The following is a 25,016-nucleotide window of genomic DNA, read 5'->3' as shown; positions in this document are numbered from 1 at the left end:
TTATTGGTAGAAATTGTTTAGACCCTATCCAAGATCACTAGGAGGCCATTCCTAAAAGATCATTCCTTCAGATTTATCAGACCTAAACCTGGACTGTTTATTTTTTTTCCTTTGGTGGTGTACTGCATGTCAGAATCAAATGTTATTGTTGAAGGTGGTTAATACATTAAATTCACATTCTCAGAAGCATATAGACTTGAAGTGAACATTATTTTATACTTCTATACTGCTTTGGCTTTAATTGGAACCTCTAACACACAAACAACTGTTATTAAAACTTTTAATACTTCCCACCCTCATCATACCTAGATTGTTGCCACACATTACAAATTACTTGGAAGTACAGTGACTACTGATGACATCCCCTAGAACAGACCCAAGGGCAGTTGTGTAATACACTGAAAATCAGTTGATTTAGGTTTCACTCAAGCCCTTTCTGGCCTCCTTTTCAGTCTGATGCTTTATGTAAGCTGAAAAAAGTATTACATAGCAAAATAGCAAGACCTGTGTCTTGTGGACTTAAAATACTCTGAGCCTATTCTAATAACATGAGTAGTCCAAAAGCTATTCAGTGTATTTTGGTTTTAAGCAAATAATAACACATGAATCCACATTTTGTTAGGAAATAATCAGGAGAACCCTGTTAGTGTTTATGGAAGATACTTCAGTTTTATTCAATTTCTTAAGAATGCTTTCTCAAAGTCTTTAGTGGAATTTACTCAGAAAATCATGATTCTTTGTTGCAGGATTTTTTTGTAGTGGATGCCTGTTTCCATTTTTACCTGTGAACTTGGCTGAGTTGTACACTGGATGTTATTTGAACCATTCTGGTTATCACATCTTCTTCACCCCTATTCACAGTGATAGTTATTCCCCTGGGATACTTTTACTTACTGTCCAAGTAAGTTGTCTTTTATAAGCATTGTCTTTTATAAGGATTTCTAGATCTGGGTGGATGAAATGTCCAAAACAATCAAGGATACAGGCTCAAATTATTCGTAATTATGAAATAAAATGCATCCATATATACAAAACAAATGAAATTACTCTCAGAAAAAGTCTTCAGGCTTCTTGAATTCTGTATTCAATTACAATTACATTGTATTCTGTAATGCCTGGTAAATTTTAAAAACCTACGTGTTTCTTTTTATACTTAGCTTTTTCCTCTGGAAGATAGATTTTTGATATAGACCCCAGTAATAAATCTGATAAGGTTACATGAAGAAGTGAGATGTATACAATAGTGAAAGTTAAAAGTTGAAGGGTAACCCTAAAACAACATAGAATGATGCTTAAAAAAACTGTGCAATTATTGTAGTGTGTCAGTTATGCTACTGAAAAACTAAAAAGTAATGTTTCAGAAAGACTAATGGCTGCATCTCTGTTTCTTGATGCTCAGAGTACAATCTGCAATTAAAGACCTTAAAGATTCTTAAAATTGCAACACAGAAGAAGGAAAAGAGTACCTGAATTCAGTCTCTGTGAAGGAGTTGAAATTCATTACATTGAAGAAATAAAGGCTGACTTAATCTGAGAAAGATACAGGACATTTTAACTTGAAAGATACATTGAAGTCTTAGTTGGTTGTGACGTGTCTTGTGGTACAGCACATTTTTTATAGAATTTGGAGTATTTTATTTTAACCTTGCCAGTAATTTATATATTGCACTTATGTCATCATTACAATGTTGGTGTGTCCCAAGAGACAGTAGGGGTTTTTCCTAATGCAAATACTTTATTCTATGTAGACACTTCCAGGTTTTTTCCATATTGAAAATTTACAGGGAACTGGAACCTGTCTGTGCTGTTCTATTAGTGCTACTACATCACGAGCTCTCAGCAAATCTGAGAATCAGCTGGCAGGAGCATCACAGTCTTCAGTGAGACTCTGGCTGGGAGGTCAACAATTTGAGCACTTGGCCACCAGGAGAGATTCATTAGGAAAAATGACAATGTTGTGTAGGGGAACTTGGTTTGCTTCTACAGCAACCTCATCTCAAACAGGTACTTGACAGCAGGTTTGCATTTGTAACTGAACCTTCTGTGGAATTTCACAAGTCAGTGTTTAGCATTAGTCAGAGTAAAGCCACTGAGAAACAGAGCGGTGTTTGGACAAGACTCTCAGGCACAAGTGGGGACTCTTGGGAATGGTCCCGTACAGGGCCAGGAGTTGGACACGATGATCCTTGTGGATCCCTTCCAACTCAGCAACTTCTACGATTGTGACAAGAGCAATTTATCCACCACTCTTTGTAATGAATGCACAGGTCAAGTTCAAGCACTAGGGTTTCGTCTTTATCTACCAGAAACTGGCAGCTTTATAGAAAATATGCATATGCTGTCTGGGATGAGAATATCTTAAAAAAGAAGAAAAAAAAAAAGTTTACCAATAACTCATACATATGGACTAAGCTACATTTCAGCTAACAGTTCCTCTTGCAAATTTATTAACAAATTGAATTTATATTTCAGTAGTTCATGTGGAAGTAACCTGGTGTCTGAACTCACAAGGCACCAGGGAGTTCTTGAGAGTGGAATCTTGGGTTTAAAGAAATAAAGTCTGTTTCTTCACATTCCTTTGTGATTTCAGTGCAGTTACAGTCACAGATGAGCTAAGAGATTCCTGGTCTGATTTTCAGCCCTAGACCTGAATCTTTTTTAGATTGGAGGAGAGGGAGAGCAGTATGAGGAGTGATGAGAGTTGACACATACATTTTGGGTTTAGTATTGCTACCAGTTCCAGATACATCATATTGCCCTCCCAGTTCATCTGTAAAATGGGAATGATACTTATCTCTTTTGTGAAGTTGGTAAATTGGTAAATAATTATCTCAGAGTTCAGTGGGCTATAAAAATATTGGTGGGTAATTCCATTTTTTCTTTGCCTTGATTTACTATAGGTGGCTATCTTGAGTTTTTGGGAAACTTAATGGTGTTCTTTGCTGCATTGTTTGTATTAGTGATACCACATCTCCTGGGCAGGTCAGAGTTTCCCTTTTAATTCAATTTATTCTGGGAAGCTTATGATAAATTATTTTCCACTTTTGAATGTAAATGAAATAATAATTATTAAAATTTATTTTAAATCAAGCTAATTAAAGTAGTTTTATTTCCAAGTGTTTGGTTAAACCAAAGAAGGAGCATAGTCATGCACAACTGTACCTCATATATAATTCCTTTTCCTTGTTCAGCTACTGACTGTTATGCAGGAGTGTTTACTTAAAAGATCAGTAATATAATTTGCTTCAGCATTGCCCTTGCAAAGGCAATATATGAGAACCACATATATGAAGTGTGTCTTAAGTAAGGTAAGTTTTATTGATGAGTTGCTAGTTAGAATAAATCTTAAGTATAATGTAGACAGAGATTAAACATCCAATTTTCTTTAATCTTGTGATGCTTAGGATCCAGTGTTGTCCAGATTCTTACTTTGGTAAGAGATTCAGAAACACAGCTGACAGATACAAATGAATAGAAATTTAAAAAAAAAAAAAATAGAGACAATTATCTGTCATGGCATATCCAAACCCTACCCAGCTCACAAGAGTTCCTTTATCTCATCCTGTACTTGGTGATGACAGTCACAGTTTTTCACCTTCATCTGTTGTCCAAATGACACAGTTCTTTTTTCAGCTGCACACAACACTTCCAAAAGGCTGACCTTCAGAATTGGTTTGGCTCACTCTTTTCCTGTAGAACTGGGAATATTTTACCACGGAGTTGGTACCCATGGGGGTTTGGAACTAGGTGATCTTAGGGGTCTCTTCTAACCCAGGCCATTCTTTGATGATTCTGTCTGCAGAAGCATCCCCAGTGCTTCAAGGTGACAAATTTGGCAGAGCCAATAGATACCTCCATTGCAAATTCATTGTTCTACAGTGCTGGTTTGCTTTACCTAGAGAAGAGTGCAGTAATTGCACACACAACATGAACCATATCTGTTTTTCCTTTCAACATTTCATACATATACTGCACACTTGCTGATGATCTTGAAGTCATTTCCAATATTTGGATCTTTTATGTCAGTGCAAATTGGGCAGTTTGAAAGCAGACAAGAACTGCTCAGAGGAACACTGAGATCAGGGATTTTCTAACCATTGGTTCGTGTGATGTGCCAACACATTCTGTGCATTTTTTGGCTTCTGTGATTAAGCATGTAGCTTATGAGTTGTTTAAGTTCAGGGTAAGTTTTTGAATTAATGTGCTGTATTCTAGTAGAGTCAAAATTTTTGTTCCTATTTTTGTATGTATTTCCCCAGGTGATTCAGATTCTAAATGTTTGGGTGTGTAGAGCGTGTGAAATCTAGACCAATTCAGTTTCAGTTGAAAAAAATTGTGAATATGCAACAGACAATGAAGAGGTGAGCATTCATCCTGAATGTTGAACATTCATTTTAATATTTCATTTCTGTGCGTAGAAAATGACCGGTTAGATTGACGTTAATATTGGTGAGTGATGGTATCAGGTAGTAGTTATTAAATATTTTCAGTGGTTTGTGGGATTTTTATTTGAGAATCATATGTAGCTTCTTCATTACATTTACCATAGTTTTATATAGCAGTTTTATTCCAATTTTGAACAGTAAATTTTTTGTCATCCTTCATAGCAGTGTAGTCAGCCTAATGCAGCTGCAGCTCAGGTGAACTCTGTGCTGTGTACAACAGAGAGGAGCATTTGAAAAAGGGAAGAGAGAAAGAGAGGCCTGTCTGACCCATAACTCTTACTCACCTCACACCTGGGGACACATGTTTCAAATCACTTTGCCTTGGCTGTTGTGCTTTTCTGAAAGTAGTGCCCGTGTCAAGCACGGAGGCGTAAAAGCCCTTGGGAACAGGACTCTTCTATTTCTTCATTCTCTTTTGCTCTTCTCACATGTTTATGTTTTAATTCCAGGAACCGTGGAAATTGTCTAAAAGACCACCAGTGGGCTGGCCTGATAAAGGAATTACAGAACTTGTTAACAATAAGGTTCATTACAGGAAGGATCTTGGTTTGGCCCTGAATGGTGTTTCCTTTCAGACACAAAGTAAAGAGAAGGTACTGTATGCAATAAGAAATAAATCAACCATATAAAATGCTGTTTCCCAACTTTCTACTTCAAAAATATTTCAGATCAGGAGACTTCATACTAAATGCAGTGAGATGATGTTGAACAGGGAAGATGTTAAGTGGAAAAGAGAGTAAAGAAAAGACAAATGAATAAAGTATTTTAAAGAAATACGTAGAAATTCTTATCCCTGTGAGATAATGAGGTAATGTTTTATGAATTTGGCAGTTCGAAGGAAGAAGATCCAAATTTTAAGTTAAACATCTTGTCCACTTTGCAGAACATTTGTTTGTGTCTGCCAGGTTAGGGCTGGTCAACATCAGGCATGGGATCAAGGAACACCAGGTGAGACCTACTTTAAGCCATTGGTTTGAACAGAGGAGTGCTGGGCAAAAGGGAGAGGAAATGGAAAGGATTCCCACTGAACCAGGCATGAGCTGTACAGCTTCTGAGAGAACTGGACTGGGAGCTGTGAAACTGACTTCACTGTATCCTATAATTCTCTATAATATCTATATAATTTTTCATTTAGAATGTGTATCATAGAAAGTTACAGTCTATCATAAAACTTTCTGCTTCAGGTTGGAATCGTTGGAAGAACAAGAGCTGGTAAATCAACACTCACAAATCGCTTATTTAGAGTTCTGGAGAGATATGAATGCAAAATGATTATTGATGGAATTGATTTATCAACCATTGGACCTACATGGAAATCTTAACATTATTCCAAGGTGAGACATGGTTGAGAGATAACTATTTATTCTTTTTTGGCTAACACAGGACATCCAATTTTTGGGAGAAATTATAAGCTCAAAGTTCACAGGCTGCCAGTAGAATTTTGGCAATTATATGGAAGAAGCTTCAAAACATGGACACAACAAGTATGACATTAAGTTTTATCTGCTCTGTTTAGTTTAACAGTCTTAGCTAGAATGGTGTTTTCAAGTTCCACCATGAGGGCAAAAATATTTTACAATAGGTCCAACTATGTTTGAAGCCTGTAGGAAATAAAGTGACGTACACACAGGTTATGTATTATATATTCAAATCAATCTGCTGTGGTGTGTCATGTAGAGCTTACTTCTTACTTCAGAAGAGGGCAGGAAACTCAAGATTAGGTCATGTATCTTTAGGATTGTCTTCATGCTGGTAAACTGATTTATGTTGAAATGCTCTAGTATAAAGTAAACCTGGGACACAAATTCAATGGTCACCTGAAGTCTTTTTGCACATTCCCCGAATGCCATTCATACAAACATTTTTGTGAATGGATGATGTTAACATCACTTGCAATTCATTTATCTGACATTTCTGTATGGGAGGCTTTGTTTCTTTCTTAGCATTTTAGGAGCTTTAACCTTGGTAATAATTCCTGTGTGCATCTACCCACAGACCATGCATAGAGATGATGCAAATATTTAAACCAAAATAGATTGAGTCTTTCCAAGAAAGAGATGATTAAAAGAAGATACCTAAAGATTCCTGAAAATCCTTGGCTGCTTTTCCTTTGAGAATTGTATTAGAGGAATGGCAAATTCACCATTTTTTATCATAATATCTAATTTTCATACAGCTTTTTCATGTAACTATATTCTCAAAAATGAGAATACAAGACCAAAATTGATTATGCCACAGGTCTTCAGAACACAATTCATACATGTTTGGTTGTAACATTTGTCTTGTTTTAAGCAGCTAATGCTCTACAAATCTGCACATCTGACAGCTGTGAATTGCACAGTATTTTCTCAACTCTAGCTGCAAGTCTGATTTACTGTGGATAGAGTATATTGGATCCACATCTAGACAACAAAACTGAGAGGAACCCAATGGTGCAGTGAGCTTACAGGCTGGGTTCAGAATAGAACCTTTTTGAAAGGTGGAAAAAAAAGGAGACTGAACCTTGTGAAGAGTAGGTGGAGTCTTCAGTGTAGAACTGCACAGGTCAGGAGAGTGGATGAAGGTAAAAATCTGGGACAGAAACAAGGGCATGGCAAATACCAAAGCAGACAGTGTGCACATCTTCAAATCAGCCAAATACACCTCATACAAACAGCTTTTAAGAATCACATTAAAGTACAAATTTGCAAATTACTTTAATGTTGTTCTAGTGCAAGTAACATGAAGTTTAAATGAAGAACAGGCACAAGCTCTGCTACCACTTCAACTGGCCTGTTTGGTCACCAAGCTCCCTCAAAATTGTCACTGTTCTCTTTGCGTGTAACTTTCTAGTGACTGTTGTTGGCCTCTTATGCCTGTTGGGTCAGAGCCACTGTGACTGCACTAGGTCAAGGCATCTCTTCACCATCTCTAGGAGCATCAGTTCTGACTGTAAATCTCTGCAGTATTCTTGCTGCTGAATATGTAATTTTTCCTATAGGAAATTAAGGATATTTAACTTAGAGTCATAGCCTTCTAATTTTTCTTAACAGTGCTCATGAATCAGTCTCCAGTGCTTCACAAACCTAAGTATAGTAATAATTGACAGGTTGTGGCAGTTGTCCAGTGCTGGGCAGGTCTTTAGTCAGCCACAAAACCAGAGCATAGAGAAAGCACAAGAAATCTCTTTATATTTCACCTTAACGAAGAACTGAGCTCACAGAGACTGCACACAGTTTTTGTCCTCCTATTCACCAGCTTCAAACTGTTACAATTTCCCTTGCAAAGATCCATTCCCAGGATTGTCTCAGTTCCTTCTGTTAATGTAAAGATTTATGACAGCCTGCTTTAGGGTCATGTTGGAATTGTGCGTTCACATTTTGCTGCTATTTAGGACTCCATCTTGTTTTCTGGGACACTGCAGTCAAATCTGGATCCACTTGGAAAACACTTTGATCTTGAACTATGGGAGGTGCTGGACCTATGTGACTTAAAGGATTTTGTCCAGTCACTGCCAAAGAAGCTCCTCCGTGAGACAGAAGGTGGTGAAAATCTCAGGTACATAACCAAGAAAGTGCTAATGCTGTTTTTTTCCAGTACTGTAAAACTGTGTGATCCTTCCAGAGAATTTACTTCAGAAGATATCAGGATAGAAATGACACACCTCCTGTCATTCTTAGTAGAACTATTGTGGTAGTGCAGGTTTCTTTGAGGTGACCAACGGGTCACACAGTGGTATAAATTCTGATGGCCCGTGCTGTATGGGAAGCCAAGGGAGTAGACTATTTTCAGCTCAAGTTTATAAGTAAGTGTAAAGATGGGGGGGTGGTGTTGCAATTCATGCAGCACCTCATTAGATTTGTGTAGAAAAGTGCTCATTTATTTGAATTAAAAAAAAAAAAAAATCAAACCAGGAAAACAAAACCAACAACAACAACAACAAAAAAAAAAAACCCAAAAACAAACAAACAAACAAACAAACAAAAAAACCCCGACAAATTCAAAACTCACCACAGTGTAGAGAGCTTATTCTTTTGTTCTATTTGCTTAGACAAAACAACTCAGTTTTAACTTTAAAATGTTAACCCATAGTTATGCAAGAAGGATGACACTTGAAATAAAAGAACTCTAAACTGAGGGGACAAATATTGAAGCTTTCAGCAACAAAGGGACAGGTCTTAAATAGTGTCCTGAGTATCAACCTGAATTTTTCTGACAGATCATTTGCAGCAGAACATTTCTAGAAGGCGCATACTACAGTTAACATATAGAAGTATCCAAACTTTTACACTGAACATTATTAAAAAGTGATTCAGCATTCAATCTGGTGCATTCCAAATGTCCACTATAATATGAATATAGAAACTGAAGACTGGGTTTAAGATTCAAAGTTCAGCCATGGGTGTTGAAGAATCCTACCTTAACTACTATTGATATGCTGAGCAAGAAGAAAGAAAACTCCAAAGCAGGATGAACATCTTTCCTAACACCTTATGCTTCTGAAAAAACTGAAATAAGTACAGACATGCTCCACAATAATCTCAGCTTTATCTTGTGCTCCCTTTCCTCCCTGTGCCTGACTTGTCCTTCTCAAATGTATTTTTAACAGTGTTGGGCAGAGACAGCTGGTCTGTCTGGCCTGTGCTTTGCTATGAAAGACAAAAATCCTGGTCCTACATGAGGCAACAGCTTCTGTTGACATGGAAACAGGTAACTTTGTGCAGTCCAGCATCAAAACCGAGTTTCACAACTGCACAGTGTTAACTATAGCCCACAGGTTATACAGTCATGGATTCAGAGAGGTAAGTTTTGATAAGCCATTTAAAAAATAAATTACTTCCTTGAAAAAATTACTTTTCTGAAATGGTTACAGAGGCTGGGATAAGAAGATAAAACTAATGAGTGAATTCTGAAGGAACACTCAAGGGATCTCTGGCATTCCATATATATATAGGTGCCATGTTTTATATTCCATATAAAACAACTGACTCACTCAAGCTCCTTGCAGCATTGCTGTTTACTACAGCTACAATCTGTATATATTGATGAGGTTTCTTAAAATTCAGATTTTTATATAAATCACTTGTTTTTAACATGTTGGCACTGGGTCAACAGAATGAAGCAGGGATTTTCATGGCGTGTGTTAAAACTCTTGCATTAGTAAAGATTGATTGAAAAATAAATCTTGCTGTTGACATGCTGGTCTTAATTAACTTGAACTGAGTTGCTCTGACATTATGCTCATTTAGTTAATAATTCTCATTACACATTCAGGAAAAAACAAAACTGCTTGTTGTGTGGACACAGAGACAGATGTCACTTGTGGCATATTTTTAGGATATGCACATCCCCATGTATACTTAGGTAGTTCTTGAGGCAATAAATGTGCCCCATTAAGTCAGTTTTCCTTTTGTGATTTCTGAAAAACTGAAAACCACATCTCACACATCTAACTGAGCGTTACAAAATCCCATTGTAAAAGAATCCCAAAAAATGCAGTGGAGGCAGTGCAGCTGCCTCTTTGCTAGTAAATATTAATGTAAACCTCCATACAAATTACAGAAGCAGGACATGTTATGTATAGTTACTTGTATGTGTCAGCTAAAGGTATCTGCTTCTGTAGGCCACGTAGTCATTTCCACTTTTACTGCAGTTCCTGAAGCTCTTTAATACCTACACAACCAATGTGATCAATCTTAAGATCCCCATCAACTGCTTAAAAAACCCAAAAAACTGAATAAAGTTCCTGAGTACAGCCCTGTTATATTAGTTTAATATTGACAGCTGCTCCATCAAGTACAATTTTAATTCCTTGCCCAAGACAAAGTTTTGGGCACATAGGCTAGGGGAGGTAGCTTTCAGTAAGAAAACAGTCTGAGGAGAGGCATCAGTAATTTTTACTTTATTTATTTTTATTTGTGGGGAGGGCTTTCTGTGCTTACTACCAGGCCAACAAAACCTTTCGCTTTCAGCTACCTTCAGACTGCAGCTGGGAGAGCTGCAAACTGAACAATGGCAAAGCCTGAGAGGAAAGAAAATGTTGGACTAGTGTCAGCAAAGCCATTCCTTCTCCTTCAGAAAGCTGTACCCCTCACATTTGACTATAACTTCAGAAAAGGGGGTGCAGTGGAGGCAGAAGCTCCTGCTTTGTTTCCATGTAGCCATAGCTTCCCAAAGCAAACCCCCTAACGGGCTTAGGGTGGGCAGGGAAAGGCACTTTTGCCTTAAGCACATCAGCCAGGGTCTGCAGCCTCTCCTCTCCTCACACACCTGCTGTTGGAGACTCACTCTAGGAAACCAAGGAGGGCCACTTGGTGGTGTTCAGAACTGACACAACCCACCAAACACCAGGGCACCAGTCATCACAAAGCCATGGGGGAGCTCTGCAACTTGGCACACACCTCGCCCCCGTGACTTTCCTCCTCCAAACAGGAATTCCCTGAGCTTCCTTGGTATTTGAGGATTGGGTTCCAGTCTTGTCCTGTGGCACCACTCATAGGAAGAGTGGGACAGGCAGGGAACCAGAGCAGACCTGAAGAATGAGGCCCATAAGGGGCCAGGACTCTGTCATTTCTCTTCACAGGAAGGAGCATGGAGCAGAACCTGCTTATGTTCTGCTCCCACTTCATTCCCCGCTGCGCTCAAAAATCCCACATGCACCACCCTCTCAGGAGCTGCTTTCCTCAGCCCTCCTTGCTCTACACTTTCCTGACAGTATCACAGGAGAAATTGGAAAGAAGTGGAGCAGGACCTCCCCCTTTCCCTCACAGGAAGGGACATGTTTCTGCATTTTGAAACATTTATGAAACACTGTAATTGTTCAGGCTCTGCAGACTTTATAACAGGACAACACAGATGAAGAAACTCTTACAGCTGACAGGACCTCATCCACGCTTCAAAGGAATTTGAGGAAGACAGAGAATTTTCTTCAGAAAGTGAAAGAAGACAGATCCAAGGCGTAGAAATTGCTTTTATTAAAAAAATTTAAAATGTTATTTATAAAATGCATTTCATCATCTGCACTGGGAAACAATTAGGGAACACACAATTGTTGAGGCCTCTTGATGCTTTCAGAATTTCAACTCACCAGACAAGCCTTAGCTAGAGAAATTTGTTACACACCTACCACCACAGGAAATCATAAGGATTACAGAAAGATTTCAGCCTTCAAGTATCAATTTTTTTACAGAGAGACTTTTAATAAGCAACCCATCTGCATACCTGGAAATATCCACTTAGTGCAGTAGACTCGTCTTTAAAATTCAATTGTTTGTGCCAAAATACAGTATTAAGAGATACAAAATAAATAATTCAGAAAATTTAATAAATAAGGATGCATTGTGAGATCCAGTGTACAGTAACTTCTCTACTAAAAATCCAACCTGTATAGAAATCCAAATAAATACCCTTTTGTGAATTTAGTTTTTACAAGTAAACAATCTGCCCTTCTCTTCCAGTTCCCAGATTAACCCTGAAGGAGATTTAACTCCCCCAGGGTGAAGGAGGATGTGAAAGGAAAAAGCCCTTCATTTATTTGCTTTGAGAGTTTTAACAGCTCCTACATAACTTGTCCCAAAACTGCAAAAGCTTTTAATCATTTTGCTTCACTGTGATCTGGTTTTGTTTCTATATAGGTCTGCTTGTTTTATACAGTGCATTAAAGAAATGAAGACCAAAGTCCTACTGTAGCTCCAGTGGATTTTGAGATGAACTTAGAGCAGGGCTGAAGGAAAGGCCACAATGACGCTAAAGACATTGGTACAGATGTTGAACACACACATTTCTATCTGCAAAGCAAAGGCCCCCAGCAGCAACTGAGAACTGTGCTGCATATTGGCAGCACCATATGGCATCCATGGTGTCACTGAAGAGGCACTTCTTTCACTGTAGGAGTTTTACTACCTGGAAGTTCCATACAGACTTAGTTGGGGGTCACTTTCAAAGAGGCACAAAGGAAAAAAAAAAGAATCTTCAAGTAAAAAATCACTTTGGTTTTCAACTCAGGAAAATTAAAACAGATGTCAGCAGTATTTTGGGAATCCTCTGTCAAGTTAAACAATGCTGATGGAACGGCTGTGTGCAACTATGATTCAATTTAAGAGGTTTTTAATTGGATTACTTCAAAGATGCATTTAGACAATAGCTATGCAAACAGCTGAATCAGCACAACTGATTTATGGCAGTGCCATAAATCAGGCCTACTGCCAGGAGAGTAATAAGACTATTTTAATATAGTCATAGGTTAAAACAATAAATCTAAGCCCCACACTTTATCTTAGCAAAGTTAATACAAAATTATTCTGGAGAAGACAAGAAAATCCTTAAAACCACCTGTTATTAGAGCTTACCTGATGAAGATGGATGTTGAAACCAGTCTTAGCTGAATGACATGGGGTGATTTTGTAGGAAGTTCCAAGCAGATAATAGAATTCAGCTGGTGTTTGATTATTGCTTAATCCCTCCATAGAGAGAACTGTCACCAATTTGGGTTTTTTTCAGATCAGTAACTTTGTTCTCCCCACACATTTTCAAGATACTTGGATAGCGACCTATCTGCCTAACAGAGAGTCCTAAGAAGTGCTAGACCTCGAAGCCCGAGTTACACACAACACTGCTTCTTTCCCAATAGGACAGCTGCAACCTCTGGTCAGTTTAGAGTGGGGATATGACAAAACTTAAAACCACGTAAGAGCTAAGAAGCACAAAGAGTAGTTGGGTCAATTTCCATTTACGAGGGCTACAGGAACTACATTTCATCCAGGCCATCCCTTCTGTGCCACACTTTCTCCCCAAAGACAGTACGGCTTGGGGTTCTTCAGTGAGAAGATGCCACACACTTTTAAATGCAGAACGATGAAATTCGTGTTGGTCAAATTCAAGGGAAGACAGGCAGGTGTGGCTCAAGATACACAAAATCACCATAGTTTTAAAATAAGGCAGGGGCAGGTATGAGTATTTGGCAATAAACTCTTGTTCTCTGTGGAGAATATCAGTGGTAAAACAGCAGCACCTGTGTTTAACCATCACATTCAGGTCAGGAATGAAGCCTTGGAGACCAAGAAACTGCACTGGCGAGAGCTACATTTTCAATAAGGTTTCCTAATCATGGGACTATTTGCCACAGAGCCTCAGCAATACCATTATGCTGTTATGAACAGCAGAAGAATCAAGTGAAAGCCTCAGTCTCATTTAAGCTGCAAGATGCCTTTAGGAAAGGTGCTTAAATGCTCAAATGGCTCAATCTAATAAATAAGTGTAAGCTGAACACTGCCAGTTCTCTGTGCGTTAACGCTGCTTCACAGTCCTTCCAAGTGAATACACTGGACCCAGGAATACCCCAGTACCACATTATCTCAAACCTTTGGTCACGCTTCCTTTATATTTTAAATACACACCGCTCCAGGATTTGCTAATAAAATTTAGCAAGAAAATGTGGGTGTGTCATCACTGGCATTTTCATCCAATACCCCATCTCCAAGTAAACACAGCACACTTCAGAACTTGTTTGTACCTTTAAAGTAACATTAAGCTTTAGCACAGGTAGGTGTCCAGTAACACCTAACTGTGTGATGAACAGCTGAAACAGGTGAAAATTGAGATAGAATGCAGCTAAAATTAGGTTCCATTGCCAGTCAGATAAGTATGGATCCTTTTGGAGAGCTGGAATGCAATTGAGAAGAGTTTCTTTTCAGTTAAAATTAGTCTTCTGTAAATGCTTGTTAGGGATTTCTATAGCACTGACTTGGAGAGGCCAGGACCCAGCAAGAATTCCTGCTTGGATGGCTACGCCTGTCACAACTGCCAGGTCGGGATCTACGGAGGTGTTGGGTTCCTTTCCAAAGAAGTCCCGAATAACTTCACGTATCTTGGGAATCCGTGTGGAGCCTCCGACTAACACAATTTCGTCCACTTCTTCTTTGTGCAGGTGCCCTTCCTGCAACACTTGTTCAATGGGCACAAGAATCTTCTCAAAAAGGTCCTCGTTTAGCGTGTCGAACAGCTGCCGAGAGATTTCTGTTTCAAACACAACTTTGACAAAGTTGTCCTCTACTTTCGGAGTGTCTCCAAGATTTTTCAGGCCTTTTGTGTTTTGTGAGGCCTCGCCTTTTAGCACACTGTTTGTTTGTACCTGGCTTTTTGCAAGCTCTCTTGTAAGCTTGTTTTCTGGCAGAGTCAACAGCACCTTCAGTGTAGCTGCCTCATGGACAGTCAGGTTTAATTTAACAGCTTCCACGGCCTGTCTGAGGCGGTGAATCTCCTCTTTTTGTGTTGGCAGAGAACCATACGTTTGACGGAGCTTATCATATAAATATACCATCAACCTCTGATTGAAATCCTGTCCTCCAAGTTTGTTGTTACCTGAAAGATCAGAACAGAAGGCATCAGACAGAGCACCTACAAAGCCCCAGAAAGCAGCTCGCTGCTTCTCTTTCACTGGGAGATGGTTCTCAAGGGCCAGAACAATCACAGAAGGACCACAAGCACATAAGCTCACAGAGGTGTGACAACAGACAAAATTGCTGTCCTCTGCACACATGATGGATAATTATTTTCCACTGTTTTGTTTTGACTGAAAACAGTAGCTCACTTAGTGGACCTCTGTCTAACTAAATCAGAGTGAAGCTGCTGAATCTTTCTTGCTGTTCCAGTCTAACTGGACTGAGCAGCAGCAGCAGCTCACATCAGAACTTGCTTACTGAAGGCAACGCAGGCAGCTGGCACTGCACCTCAGAGCTGTGTGCAGGACAGCTGAAGCACGGCTGTCTCCTCACTAGAGTCTGACCAAACACTGCTGCCAGAGCTCTGTGCCCAGGGATGAATCATTCATACACCAAGCACAAAACTTCTGGGTTAACATTCCCAAACCCTGCTCAACTCAACTGGCACCAAACACAAGGCAAGGATGCGCCAAAGCGCTGGTCAGTGATCTATCAATATTCCCAGTTTGGGCAAAGGTGACAGAGATTTTAAACCCCAGCCCCCAAGAAGTCCAGTCAAAGTAATTGTAACGTGCACCAACACTTTATTAGTGGGCACAAAAGTTAACAGACGTGGATAAAATGAAACGACAACTTACCCCTTTGGGTCAGCCAAAACCTATGACTCAGCCAAGACCTATGACTCTGTGGTCTTATTTTCTGCAATCAACCACAAACCTTATTTTGCATGAAAATCAGGTGAGAATACATTGAGAAAACACTCTGTGACCTAGTTGGTATGTTTTAAAAAGTCCCTCCAACAGTGACTTCAGGTGCACCTTGCCTCCCACTCCCTGAGAAACAAAAGCATTTTTCTCACCTGCCATGGCTCGTGTGATGAACATCCCTCCCATCTTGTTCAACAGAGACACGTCCAAAGTTCCTCCACCCAAATCCACCACCAGAACATTAAACACATTGGCTTTGTGGAGCCCATAAGCCATAGCAGCAGCTGTGGGCTCATTGATTACTCGCAGAATGATGAGCCCTATGAAGAGCAGAGACAACAAGCAACACTCAGGTACACCTCTGAAAATTGCAGTTCTTACATCAGAATGACATTAGCTACTTGTGGTTTTTTAAACCATGCATCTTTAATTAAGTGTGATATCTAAAGGAATTAGTTTCCTAAGCAGTAATATCCAATGAACTCTTCCTTACTTAATCCTAAAATAGTACTGCCTCAGCATCAGGGCGAAATCATGAACCATAATGTGCCCAAACAAGCTGCTTCCAGAGAAACTTTGCTAAGGAGATTTATTTCATGCATTCTATTTCTGTTTAAATTATTTTCCAGGGGTGCTTTATACAGTCTCCCTATTTGGAGATTATAAAAAAGACTATTTTCCCTGAAGTAAAACTTACTTCCAGCCATCTGTGTCTGCATTAGCCAGCCACACCTCTCGGTACTAACAAGTTCTCAGCTGTTCCTCACAATAAATCCATTCTAAGCTTCCCTCCCACTGATTCACTGTTTCTATATCCTCCACAAAGACCTTACTGTTAGTGAAAAAGACCTCAAGGTCTCCAAGAAAAACTCTGGAATAGAGAGACATCACCTGCAAGGTTAGCTGCCTTAACAGTAGAATTCCGCTGCCTTTCATCAAACTCTGCTGGCACGGAGATGACTGCCTTGGAAATGGACATGCCAAGATTGGCTTCTGCCATTTTCTTCAGTTTCAGCAGCAGCTTAGAGCCAATGTGCTCTGGAGTGATGTGAAAGGTTTTGTTAGTTGTCACAGAAAATTCAGCTAATCCATTGTTGTTGACAACCTAGAAGGATAAAGCGACACAACCCCATGTGAGAAATCTTCCTACGCTCCCCCACCCTGTTCCCACCAAATGTTTTATTTGCACGTAGTCTCTTTATTCTGGAAACGTTTAAACGTGCTTTTGCCATTTCTGGATCATTTTTATTCCTTGATTAGGATTCTGCAAAACATGCCACTTAAGGGATCACAATATATCCAAACAAATGACACCCACTGTGCCCCAGTAAAACCCATTAAAAAAAGCTAAGACCTAGAAACTGTGCAATCAACTTCCAACACCAAATTCAGAGACAGAAGGGATGCTTTTCTAGTCATTAGGTGACCTTTCAGGTTTCTGAAAGGAAACAAACAGCTTGCTACTGAAACAGCTTCTCTTAATAATATTAAAAAAACCCCAAAGACCACTTGCAGTACACAATTTTTTTTATTATTATTTCAAGCAATTCTGCACCATGCTCATATATGCAGGTTAGTTTTTTTAAAGCAACTTTCAAGTTCTACTGCTGGTCAAGTAAATAATGAAGTGCTGAAGGAAAAAACACACTGGGACAGAGAAGATGTGACTTTAAAATTTTTCTGGGTTTTGTTTTTTTGGGTTTTATTTGGGGGAGAGGTCGGTTGATTTTTGTTTGTTTCTGTTTTTATTTTACAATTTCAAGAAGTAAAGTTTCAGCAAAGCACAGTTAGCATTTCAAATTGAAATTTATCCTTTCAGAGAAGGGACTGGAAGGTAACCCAAAACCACATTTTTGAGTAGGAAAACACAGGGTCCTCTGAAAAATCATTATCAGCTCTCATGCAGAGGTACACAGCTTCCACAACCATTTCCTTCCTCTTTCTAGGTCCCTCTTACAGTTTTCAGGCACATCAGATTGAGTCAAATGACTCCAGGTCTGTCAAGATGATCAACCACATTGCAGGTGTCATAGAAACGGGTTGGAGGGACCTTATAGCTCATCTCCTTCCAAGCCCTGCCAGTGGCAGAGACACCTTGCACTAGATCAGGTTCTTCAAAGCCTCATCCAACTTGGCCTTGAACATTTCCAGGGATGGGGCAGCCACAACATCTCTGGGAAATCTGTGCCAGGGCCTCACCACCCTCACAGTAAAGAACATTTTTCCTAATCTCTAATCCAAACCTACTTTCTGTCAGTTTGAAGACACTTCCCCTTGTCCTGTCACTCCAGGCCCTTGTAAATAGTCTCTCCATCTTTCTTGTAAGTTCCCTTCAGGTGTTGGAAGGCCACAATTAATTCATCCCAAAGCCTTCTCCAATCCAATTCTCCCAGCCTTTCCTCACAGCAGGGCTGCTCCATCCCTCTGATCACTGGTGGCTCCAGCAGCTCCCTGTCCTTCCTGTGCTGGAGCCCAGAGCTGGATGCAGCCCTGCAGGTGGGGTCTCAGCAGGGCGGGGCAGAGGGGCAGAATCCCCTCCCTGCCCTGCTGCCCACGGGGCTTTGGATGAGCCCAGCACACGGGGGTTTCTGGGCTCCCAGCGCACACGGCCGGGGCATGTCCAGCCTCTCAGCCACCAGCACCTTCTCCCAGGGCTGCTCTGGGTCTGTGCATGCCCAGCCTTTGCATCCTGCTCCTTACTGCCTGCAGGGAACAGGTGGTGGCTGCTTACCTTAAAGGGATACCTGCTGCTTTCGCTCTGCAGTTCTTCCGAAGTGAAGATTTTGCCAATGAATCTCTTGGCGTCGTATATGGTGTTCTGAGGATTGGCATCGGCCAGTTCCAGGCCTTCGTAGCCCACGTGCACCCCCGTGTCCGTGAAGGAGACGACGCTGGGGATGCTGCTGCGCCCCTTCTCGTCCGCAATGACCTTCACGTCCCCGCTCCCAGGCAGGAAGACGCCGACAGAGCAGTAGGTGGTGCCGAGGTCGATCCCGATCACCCTGGGGGTGGGCATGGGCAGATACTGCTGTGCCAGGTAGCTGGCTAAGAGCAGGGCCAGCACAGCAGAGCCTGAAACACGGAGTTGGGAACAGCAGGGTTAGGGGATCGACTCTGCAAACCTACGGGCCAATGCAAATGGCTCGGTGTGACACACTGCACCTCCGGCAGCTTCATTGCACACTCCGGAGCCTGTTTAGCTACCTAATTAGTTTTTCATTTCCTTCTCAACAGAGAGTGGCTACGAGTCAAGAATTTTAGGCATTAAATATTAAACTGATTAAGGAAAAAAAGCCCAAGAGACAGCCAAGCCAAAAATATCACCACACTGTGACAGTTCTATTTCTCTCTGCATGTTACAGCAATAACACAGGCTAATTTCTGTTTCTGGAGGAGTTGCCTATGGATGACCCTAAAAGGACACTGAGCTAATGGGGCTGCCCAAAATCACAGTGGAACAACAAAGTCCCAATTCTAACACCTCCAGCTTCACCAGAAGTCTAAAAATAAGTAGAGAGAAACCTATACTAACTCATTGTTTCAGCCATAGCTCCCAAAACAGCATCCTCCTACACCCCTGAATCTTTTCTGTACCTTGAAACCAAAGGGAAGACCAGCTTACATGGTTAACCAGTTAGCATCAAGTAACGCCTCAGATGATTTCAAACAAAACAAAACAAAAAAAAAATCACCAACAAACAAATTCTCAACACGAAATGTAAATAAGTTAAATTTCAAACAGTGGGTGACCACCTTTTTTCTCAGCAGGGAAGGGTGGTCACAGTAGTGCTTCAAACAGACTGGTCAGAAACCCTTGCTTGCTCTGGGCTGCAAATCTTCCCAGATATTTCTGAGCAATGAGCCACTGAGCACTGTGGCTTTCACAGTATCCCACAGTGGGTGAGGCTGGTCCCATTCTCCTGTTCAAGCAGGGTCATCCCAGGGCACACAGCACAGGATTGCATCCAGATGCTTCTGAAATGTCTCCAGTGAGGGAGACTCCACAGCCTCCCTGGGTGATCTGTTCCAGTGTTTGGTCACTGCACAGTGAAGTTCTTCCTCATGTTCAGCTGGAACTTCCTGTCATCAGTTCCTGCCCCTTGCCTCTTGTCCTATTTCCGGGCACCACTGAGCAGAGCCTGGTCCATCCTCTGACCCCTCCCTGCAAGCACTGACAGACACTGATAAGGTCCCCTCAGTCGTCTCTTCTAAAGGCAGAAGAGCCCCAGCTCCCTCAGCCTTAGCTTCTAAAAGGTCCACTCCCCTCATCATCTTTGTTGCCCTCTGCTGGACTCGCTCCAGTTCCATGTCTCTGGAGAAGAGACTGTCTCTCCGGTACAGAGGAGCCCAGAAATGGACACAGCAAACACACCAAGCACGGGGAACTCGTGCCACCGTGGAGAGCCAACCCCGAGCAGAAAGACGCGAGACCGGAAATAAAAATCCCAAAACTCCCCACAACCCCCAGCCCAGCCTCGCCACCGGCTCACCCAGCACAGCCATCTGCCCCGCCATGTCTGCCCGTGGCTCCAGCTGCTGACGGCTCTTTCCGGGCCGCGCGGGGTACGCCGGGAACGGTAGTACGCGTGTCCCCCTCGCCCCACTCACGTCAGCTGCTGCTGGGGGCGAGAAAACCACAACTCCCTATGCGCATCGCGGCGGAGCCGATTCCGGCGGGTACCAGCCAATGGGCAGGGAGGCGTGCCACCCGTTGGCGGGGGCGCGGTGTGTGCCCTCTCAGAGGCGCATGCGCGGGCCCGGGAGGAGCGGTCGCCATGGCTGCTGGGAGCGGTAGTCCTGGGCCCGGAGCAGTCCCGGCGCTCTGCGGCCTCCCGCCGGCGTGCGGCGTCAGAGACCGCGGCTGTGCCAGTGCCGGACTGGGATATTCCTTTACCCCCCTCGGTTTTCAGAAAGTACCGAGTTCCCTCCTCCGCAAGGGTTTCGAGAGAGCCTGGCCGCGGTCAGGCTTTATACGGTACTTTACACGGAAAAGAGTCAGGTTCGCAAAGGAGACATTGTTTATTCTGCGCAGGGTACAAGGTAGAAGTTTTCACAAGTCAAGTACACCGATTCTCAAAGCTGTACAATAAAAATATGCATTTCCGCAAACAACTCACGGTTCACTGGCTACGAGTTACCTGTTTCTCTGATTATTGGTGAGGGGAGATTGCCTTCTTGCCCACCTGGCATTTAGACAAGTTAGGAGAATGCGGGTGAAACTGCGCCTCAAAGGCATCCTGGAGGGGCAGGGTTGGTAACCACTCCCAAGAAATGCGGTGGGAAGTACTGTGTGGGTTTGCTCTCATCAGCTGTCCCTCTCCTCTGCTCTGCTCCACTCTCATAAGGAGTAAGGGATTTTCGGGTTCTTGCAGAGCAGGTTTCTGTTTCACACAGAAGTTTAAGTTAGAAGCTTTTTAAACAGAAAATATTCATAAGTTAGTAGCTGCTATCAAACAGCATAGTGGAAAAAAAGTTAGACTGAGTCCTATGAAGTCCCTGGAGTTATCATCTCCAGCATCTCTGTATCTCCTAAGTGATGGAGAGACACATAATCCAAAAGTAATTCCCAGGAGCTCACTTCTTAAAATGTTCTCTGTATGCAAAGAAAGTGGCACTGCTTTAACTTAATAGTAAAAAATGTATTCATCCTCCACTTATGGTTAATGCTTCATTCTCAGCATGAGAAGGTGGGAACTCTTTGGTAAGGGAAGAGAAGGTTAAACCATTCAGCCTCCTTAATGACTCATGTTCTGACTGTAATTAGAAAACAGTAACTTCTTAATTTCTTTTGGAAACTTTAATCTTGTTTCTTGAAGTGGGACCATTGTAGTTGTGCTCATTCTTACGTGGGGGGAAACCTGTAATCGTTGCTTACAGTATTTCTTCATCCATGTAACTCATGAGCAGACACTTTGTGTTTTATGCCGCTGTCAGTGGATGGTGAGCAGAAAAAAAAAGGTTTAGCGCAAACAGGCCGTACAATCAAACCGGGTTTTGCTCATGGTTTTGATATTTAATAGCAGCTATTTTTTTAATACATAGGGACCATCTGAAATATGACACTGCAAAGTGCAGCTATGTAGGAATGTGTTTAAAAAATACTGATACAAGCCCCTGATTTCAGAGATTTCTTCCTTTTCTGGAGCAGAGGCCAGGCTTTGGTTTTTGTCCTTGAGGTTAAACTTCTAAAAGACTTTGGGATCACTTGTTATTATATCTGCCCAAGGACAGACCTCAAATGCCCTTTCCTGTATAATTTTCATTCTATTTCTCCTTCGCAAAGCAGCTTAATGAATTCAGTGTGTCAGTCAAGGCCTCCTCACCTGACTGACTCCCTGGAGGCCTGGCTGTTCCCTGCAGGATTACACAGCACAGGCCACCTGCCTGGGAGTCAAGTCAAGGGGATCATCTCAGCAGGCTTTCTGCCCTGCAGCAAAAGCTCTGCCATGCCAGAAGATTCTGCAGAAGCCACTGACTCCCCTGTAGCTGGTTTGGGCTGCTGCAGAGTTTGAAGGCTCAGTACACCACACATATTCTGTAGTCCCTTGAAGGCACATGGTCTTCAGCAGATGTGCTAAGAAGTCCAGAAGTGCCTAATCCTTTCCCTCTCCATCTTCTTTGTGACCTGTAAGGATCTGCTCATGGATCGCTCTGCACAGCGATGCCAGACTTGTCTTCCATCTGCAAAATAGGCAGAACTAACCCTAGTGATCTTGCCCTTGTGTTTTTGGGCATTACCACTGTCTCTTCTGTGTCACCTTTCTTTACCTACTCTTGTTTGTGAGAGGGAGGCCTGCCTCCATTTTCCTCCATTATCTGAGGGAGTGCTACACTCAGGAATGGGTTGTTCAGGAACAGAAGGGAACATTCAGTGATTCTGGAGAAAACTGGTTGATTTTGCACAGAATAATTCAATGTTCATTGAACAATAGAGGGAGAGACTTACTTGAGTGGGAGAGAAAGCTATGGGAGCCCCTGCCCCACAGAGTGCCTCATGGGGAAAGCATAAATGTGGTTGGGGCAGAGGCTGGAAGGCAGGTCTTTTTTTTTCTGGAATGCTGTGCTTTTGCCACTTCCCTGTAAGAGCAGGCAAGGCACATACTCCGTGGTGAGCACCCTCACCTGAGGGTGGGCAGTGCAAGTTCAGACCTGCACAACTGCTTTGCAAGAGCTGTGATAAAACTTCTCTGGATGCCCCTGAGTGAGGGGTGCAGGGTGCTGCTGTGCCAGGGGCTGCTAGTTCTGAGCTGCTTCCGTAGGTACCTGGGCTGGGCTACATCAGGTGTCCCTGGGCCACCACACACCAGGACCCTGATGCCCGCCTGCCTCTGGTGTGAGTGTAAAGGGGGAGTGCAGCCAGCTCCCTCTGAGGGGCTGGGCAAATGCTTGTTTATCCTTCTTAGTGCATCTGTTCACTCTGGCAGTAAACTGTTTATAACATTTCAAACGCTTTTCGGGGATTAATTTCCTTCAAGGGGCTGTTCTTTTCCCCTGGTGCTTTGATAGGTGGAGGTAAACATGTTTTTGTCTGCAAGCAGCTTGAGGGAGAGAATTGTTCTTACAGTGTAAGAGCAGAGGCTGGTTTTAAAACAGTCTCCCATCAGATGTGAACTGGTGTCTGCAGGAAAAATCCTGCTACACTAGGGATTATCACTCAAACCCTACACCTGTGATGTGCTAAACACAGTTCAAGCATTCGGTGTGCGTGGAATCAAATACAGCTTGTTTTCATTTGCAAGATGCTTTGTATCAGCTGTGTCCTTGCATTGGGAGAAAAGGGAATTGAATTTGCAAAGCATCCTCTTTTCTGCTGTTGTACAAGACAGGGTTTCATCTCTCGAGGGTTTATTCGGTGAGTGCTTTCTGCATTGTCTCAATGATTTTAAAGCCAGTGTCTAAACACAGGACACAGGATGCTGGGATATGGTCAAAGCACAGTGTGATCCCATCAACCCACGATGATCAATCCGTGTTTTCCCACTATGAAGGAGGAAGGGAGAGAGGGATTGAGATTCACTTTGTAGGTGGAGAGTAGAATCAATGTCTCCCTTAGAAGGGATGTGATTGATGCTAGGAATTTAGGAGATGCTAAAATCTGAAGCCTCACTTTCAGTTTTTTACTTAGATAACAGTGCCTTAGTGTGAACATGTTGTCAAAATTGCAGAGGTCCCTGATAGTTCCTTTCTCTAATTAAAACATTGATTTTTCTCCTCCTGTATATGCTTGGGAAAGGGAAGAATTTCACCAGCCTTCCTCTGACAGACAGTTCAATGTCAGGCAGCTGGATAGAGAGCGTAGCCATCAATTTAGATGCAAAAGTTTCCATTAAAATTCCAGCATATAGCCTAAAGATTTCTGGCTCCTGTTTAGTGGCTGTCTGGCCATGGCTGGGCAGGGGTGTGCTGAATTCTCCATTAGCCACAAACTCACTCCCCAGCTGGAGGCAGCAGGAGCAGCTCGGGGTTTCTCCCAGGATCCAAACTCCGGAGACCTGAACCATGAGGCGTGGAAGGAGTGCAAGGATCTCCCAGCAGATGTCTCTGCCATGCAGCATTCCTTTCCCAGGTTGCTTTTGGTGTCTGACACATACCTGCAGATTCATATAAAGCATATTAACCTTTAGCAGTGGTATTCCGAAGTCTTGTAAGTCATGAAAACTGTGCCACATTTTCACTAGTTTCTTTAATTGCTTTAACATACCCATTTCACTGAACCCTCATGAAATAAGTTTGAGGTTAACAATGAAATTACTGTTTCCCCTTTCAGGAATACAGTTGCAGTGATACCAGTGTAATGTAACTCAGTAGATATCTAGGAAAAACTATTTGGAAGAGAAAAGAGATTTTTCACAGTTTTTTTATCTGTCCCACTTCTTTACTTGAATTTCAGTTGATGTGAATGCTGATGCAGCTTTCTGTGGTGTGAAAAATAAAAACCAGAGACATTTTATTGAAGAGGCAAAGCAGTTTGGCACTTGCTGGTCTGGTAACAGAGAGTTTCCCTTCCTGCTTGACCATGGTGAAAGTGTGCCGGTGTTACAAGGCCAAAAGGCAGCTGTGAGCTTGGCTGAATTCTCCCCAAGCCACAGGAGCCTGGGGTAGTGGGCCTGAATCGAGGCTTGGCTTAGATTCGTGCCGGTGCCTGGAACACATCATCCACCTTCTGCTTAGCTGGGGTGTCCTGTGTGGGAGCAGGGAGAGGGGTACTGCACAGGGTGACAGGAAAAGTGATCACTCATGGCAGCGTTTGCAGCACCTCGCCGTGTGAAGGGCTGCAGAGCTCAAGGATGGGAGGGCTGGGAGTCTCATCATCTGCGCCAATCATCATGGTGATAATGATAATGAGCGGGAGTTCCAGCAGTCTCCCAGGAGGCCACTTTGCCTCGTTCATATTGTTGCTGTGTATATGAAATCCATACAGATGTCAGTCAGGCTTGTCAATTTGG

General features: G+C 42.2%; 1 protein-coding gene and 1 pseudogene across 1 annotated transcript; one reads left to right on the top strand and one right to left on the bottom strand.

Annotated features, from left to right (window-relative positions):
* Window positions 1-11,910, top strand: part of LOC120765985 (multidrug resistance-associated protein 1-like) — a 29,168-nt pseudogene extending 17,258 nt beyond the window's left edge.
* HSPA13 (heat shock protein family A (Hsp70) member 13) lies at window positions 11,377-20,209 on the bottom strand. Its single transcript, XM_040057063.2, has 5 exons — window positions 20,061-20,209; window positions 18,302-18,642; window positions 16,462-16,675; window positions 15,723-15,890; window positions 11,377-14,783 (listed from the first exon to the last, which is right to left on the bottom strand). Exons 1-5 carry the CDS (start codon window positions 20,083-20,085, stop codon window positions 14,113-14,115), a joined length of 1,419 nt encoding a protein of 472 aa, XP_039912997.1. The 5' UTR covers window positions 20,086-20,209; the 3' UTR covers window positions 11,377-14,112.
* Between the last annotated feature and the right edge of the window lie 4,807 nt (window positions 20,210-25,016).

This window comes from Hirundo rustica, chromosome 2 (assembly GCF_015227805.2).
Source record: "Hirundo rustica isolate bHirRus1 chromosome 2, bHirRus1.pri.v3, whole genome shotgun sequence".
In the NCBI taxonomy this organism is placed as follows: Eukaryota; Metazoa; Chordata; class Aves; order Passeriformes; family Hirundinidae; genus Hirundo; species Hirundo rustica.
The sequence above is the reverse complement of the archived record's forward strand: the minus strand, read 5'-3'. Positions and strand labels throughout refer to the sequence as shown.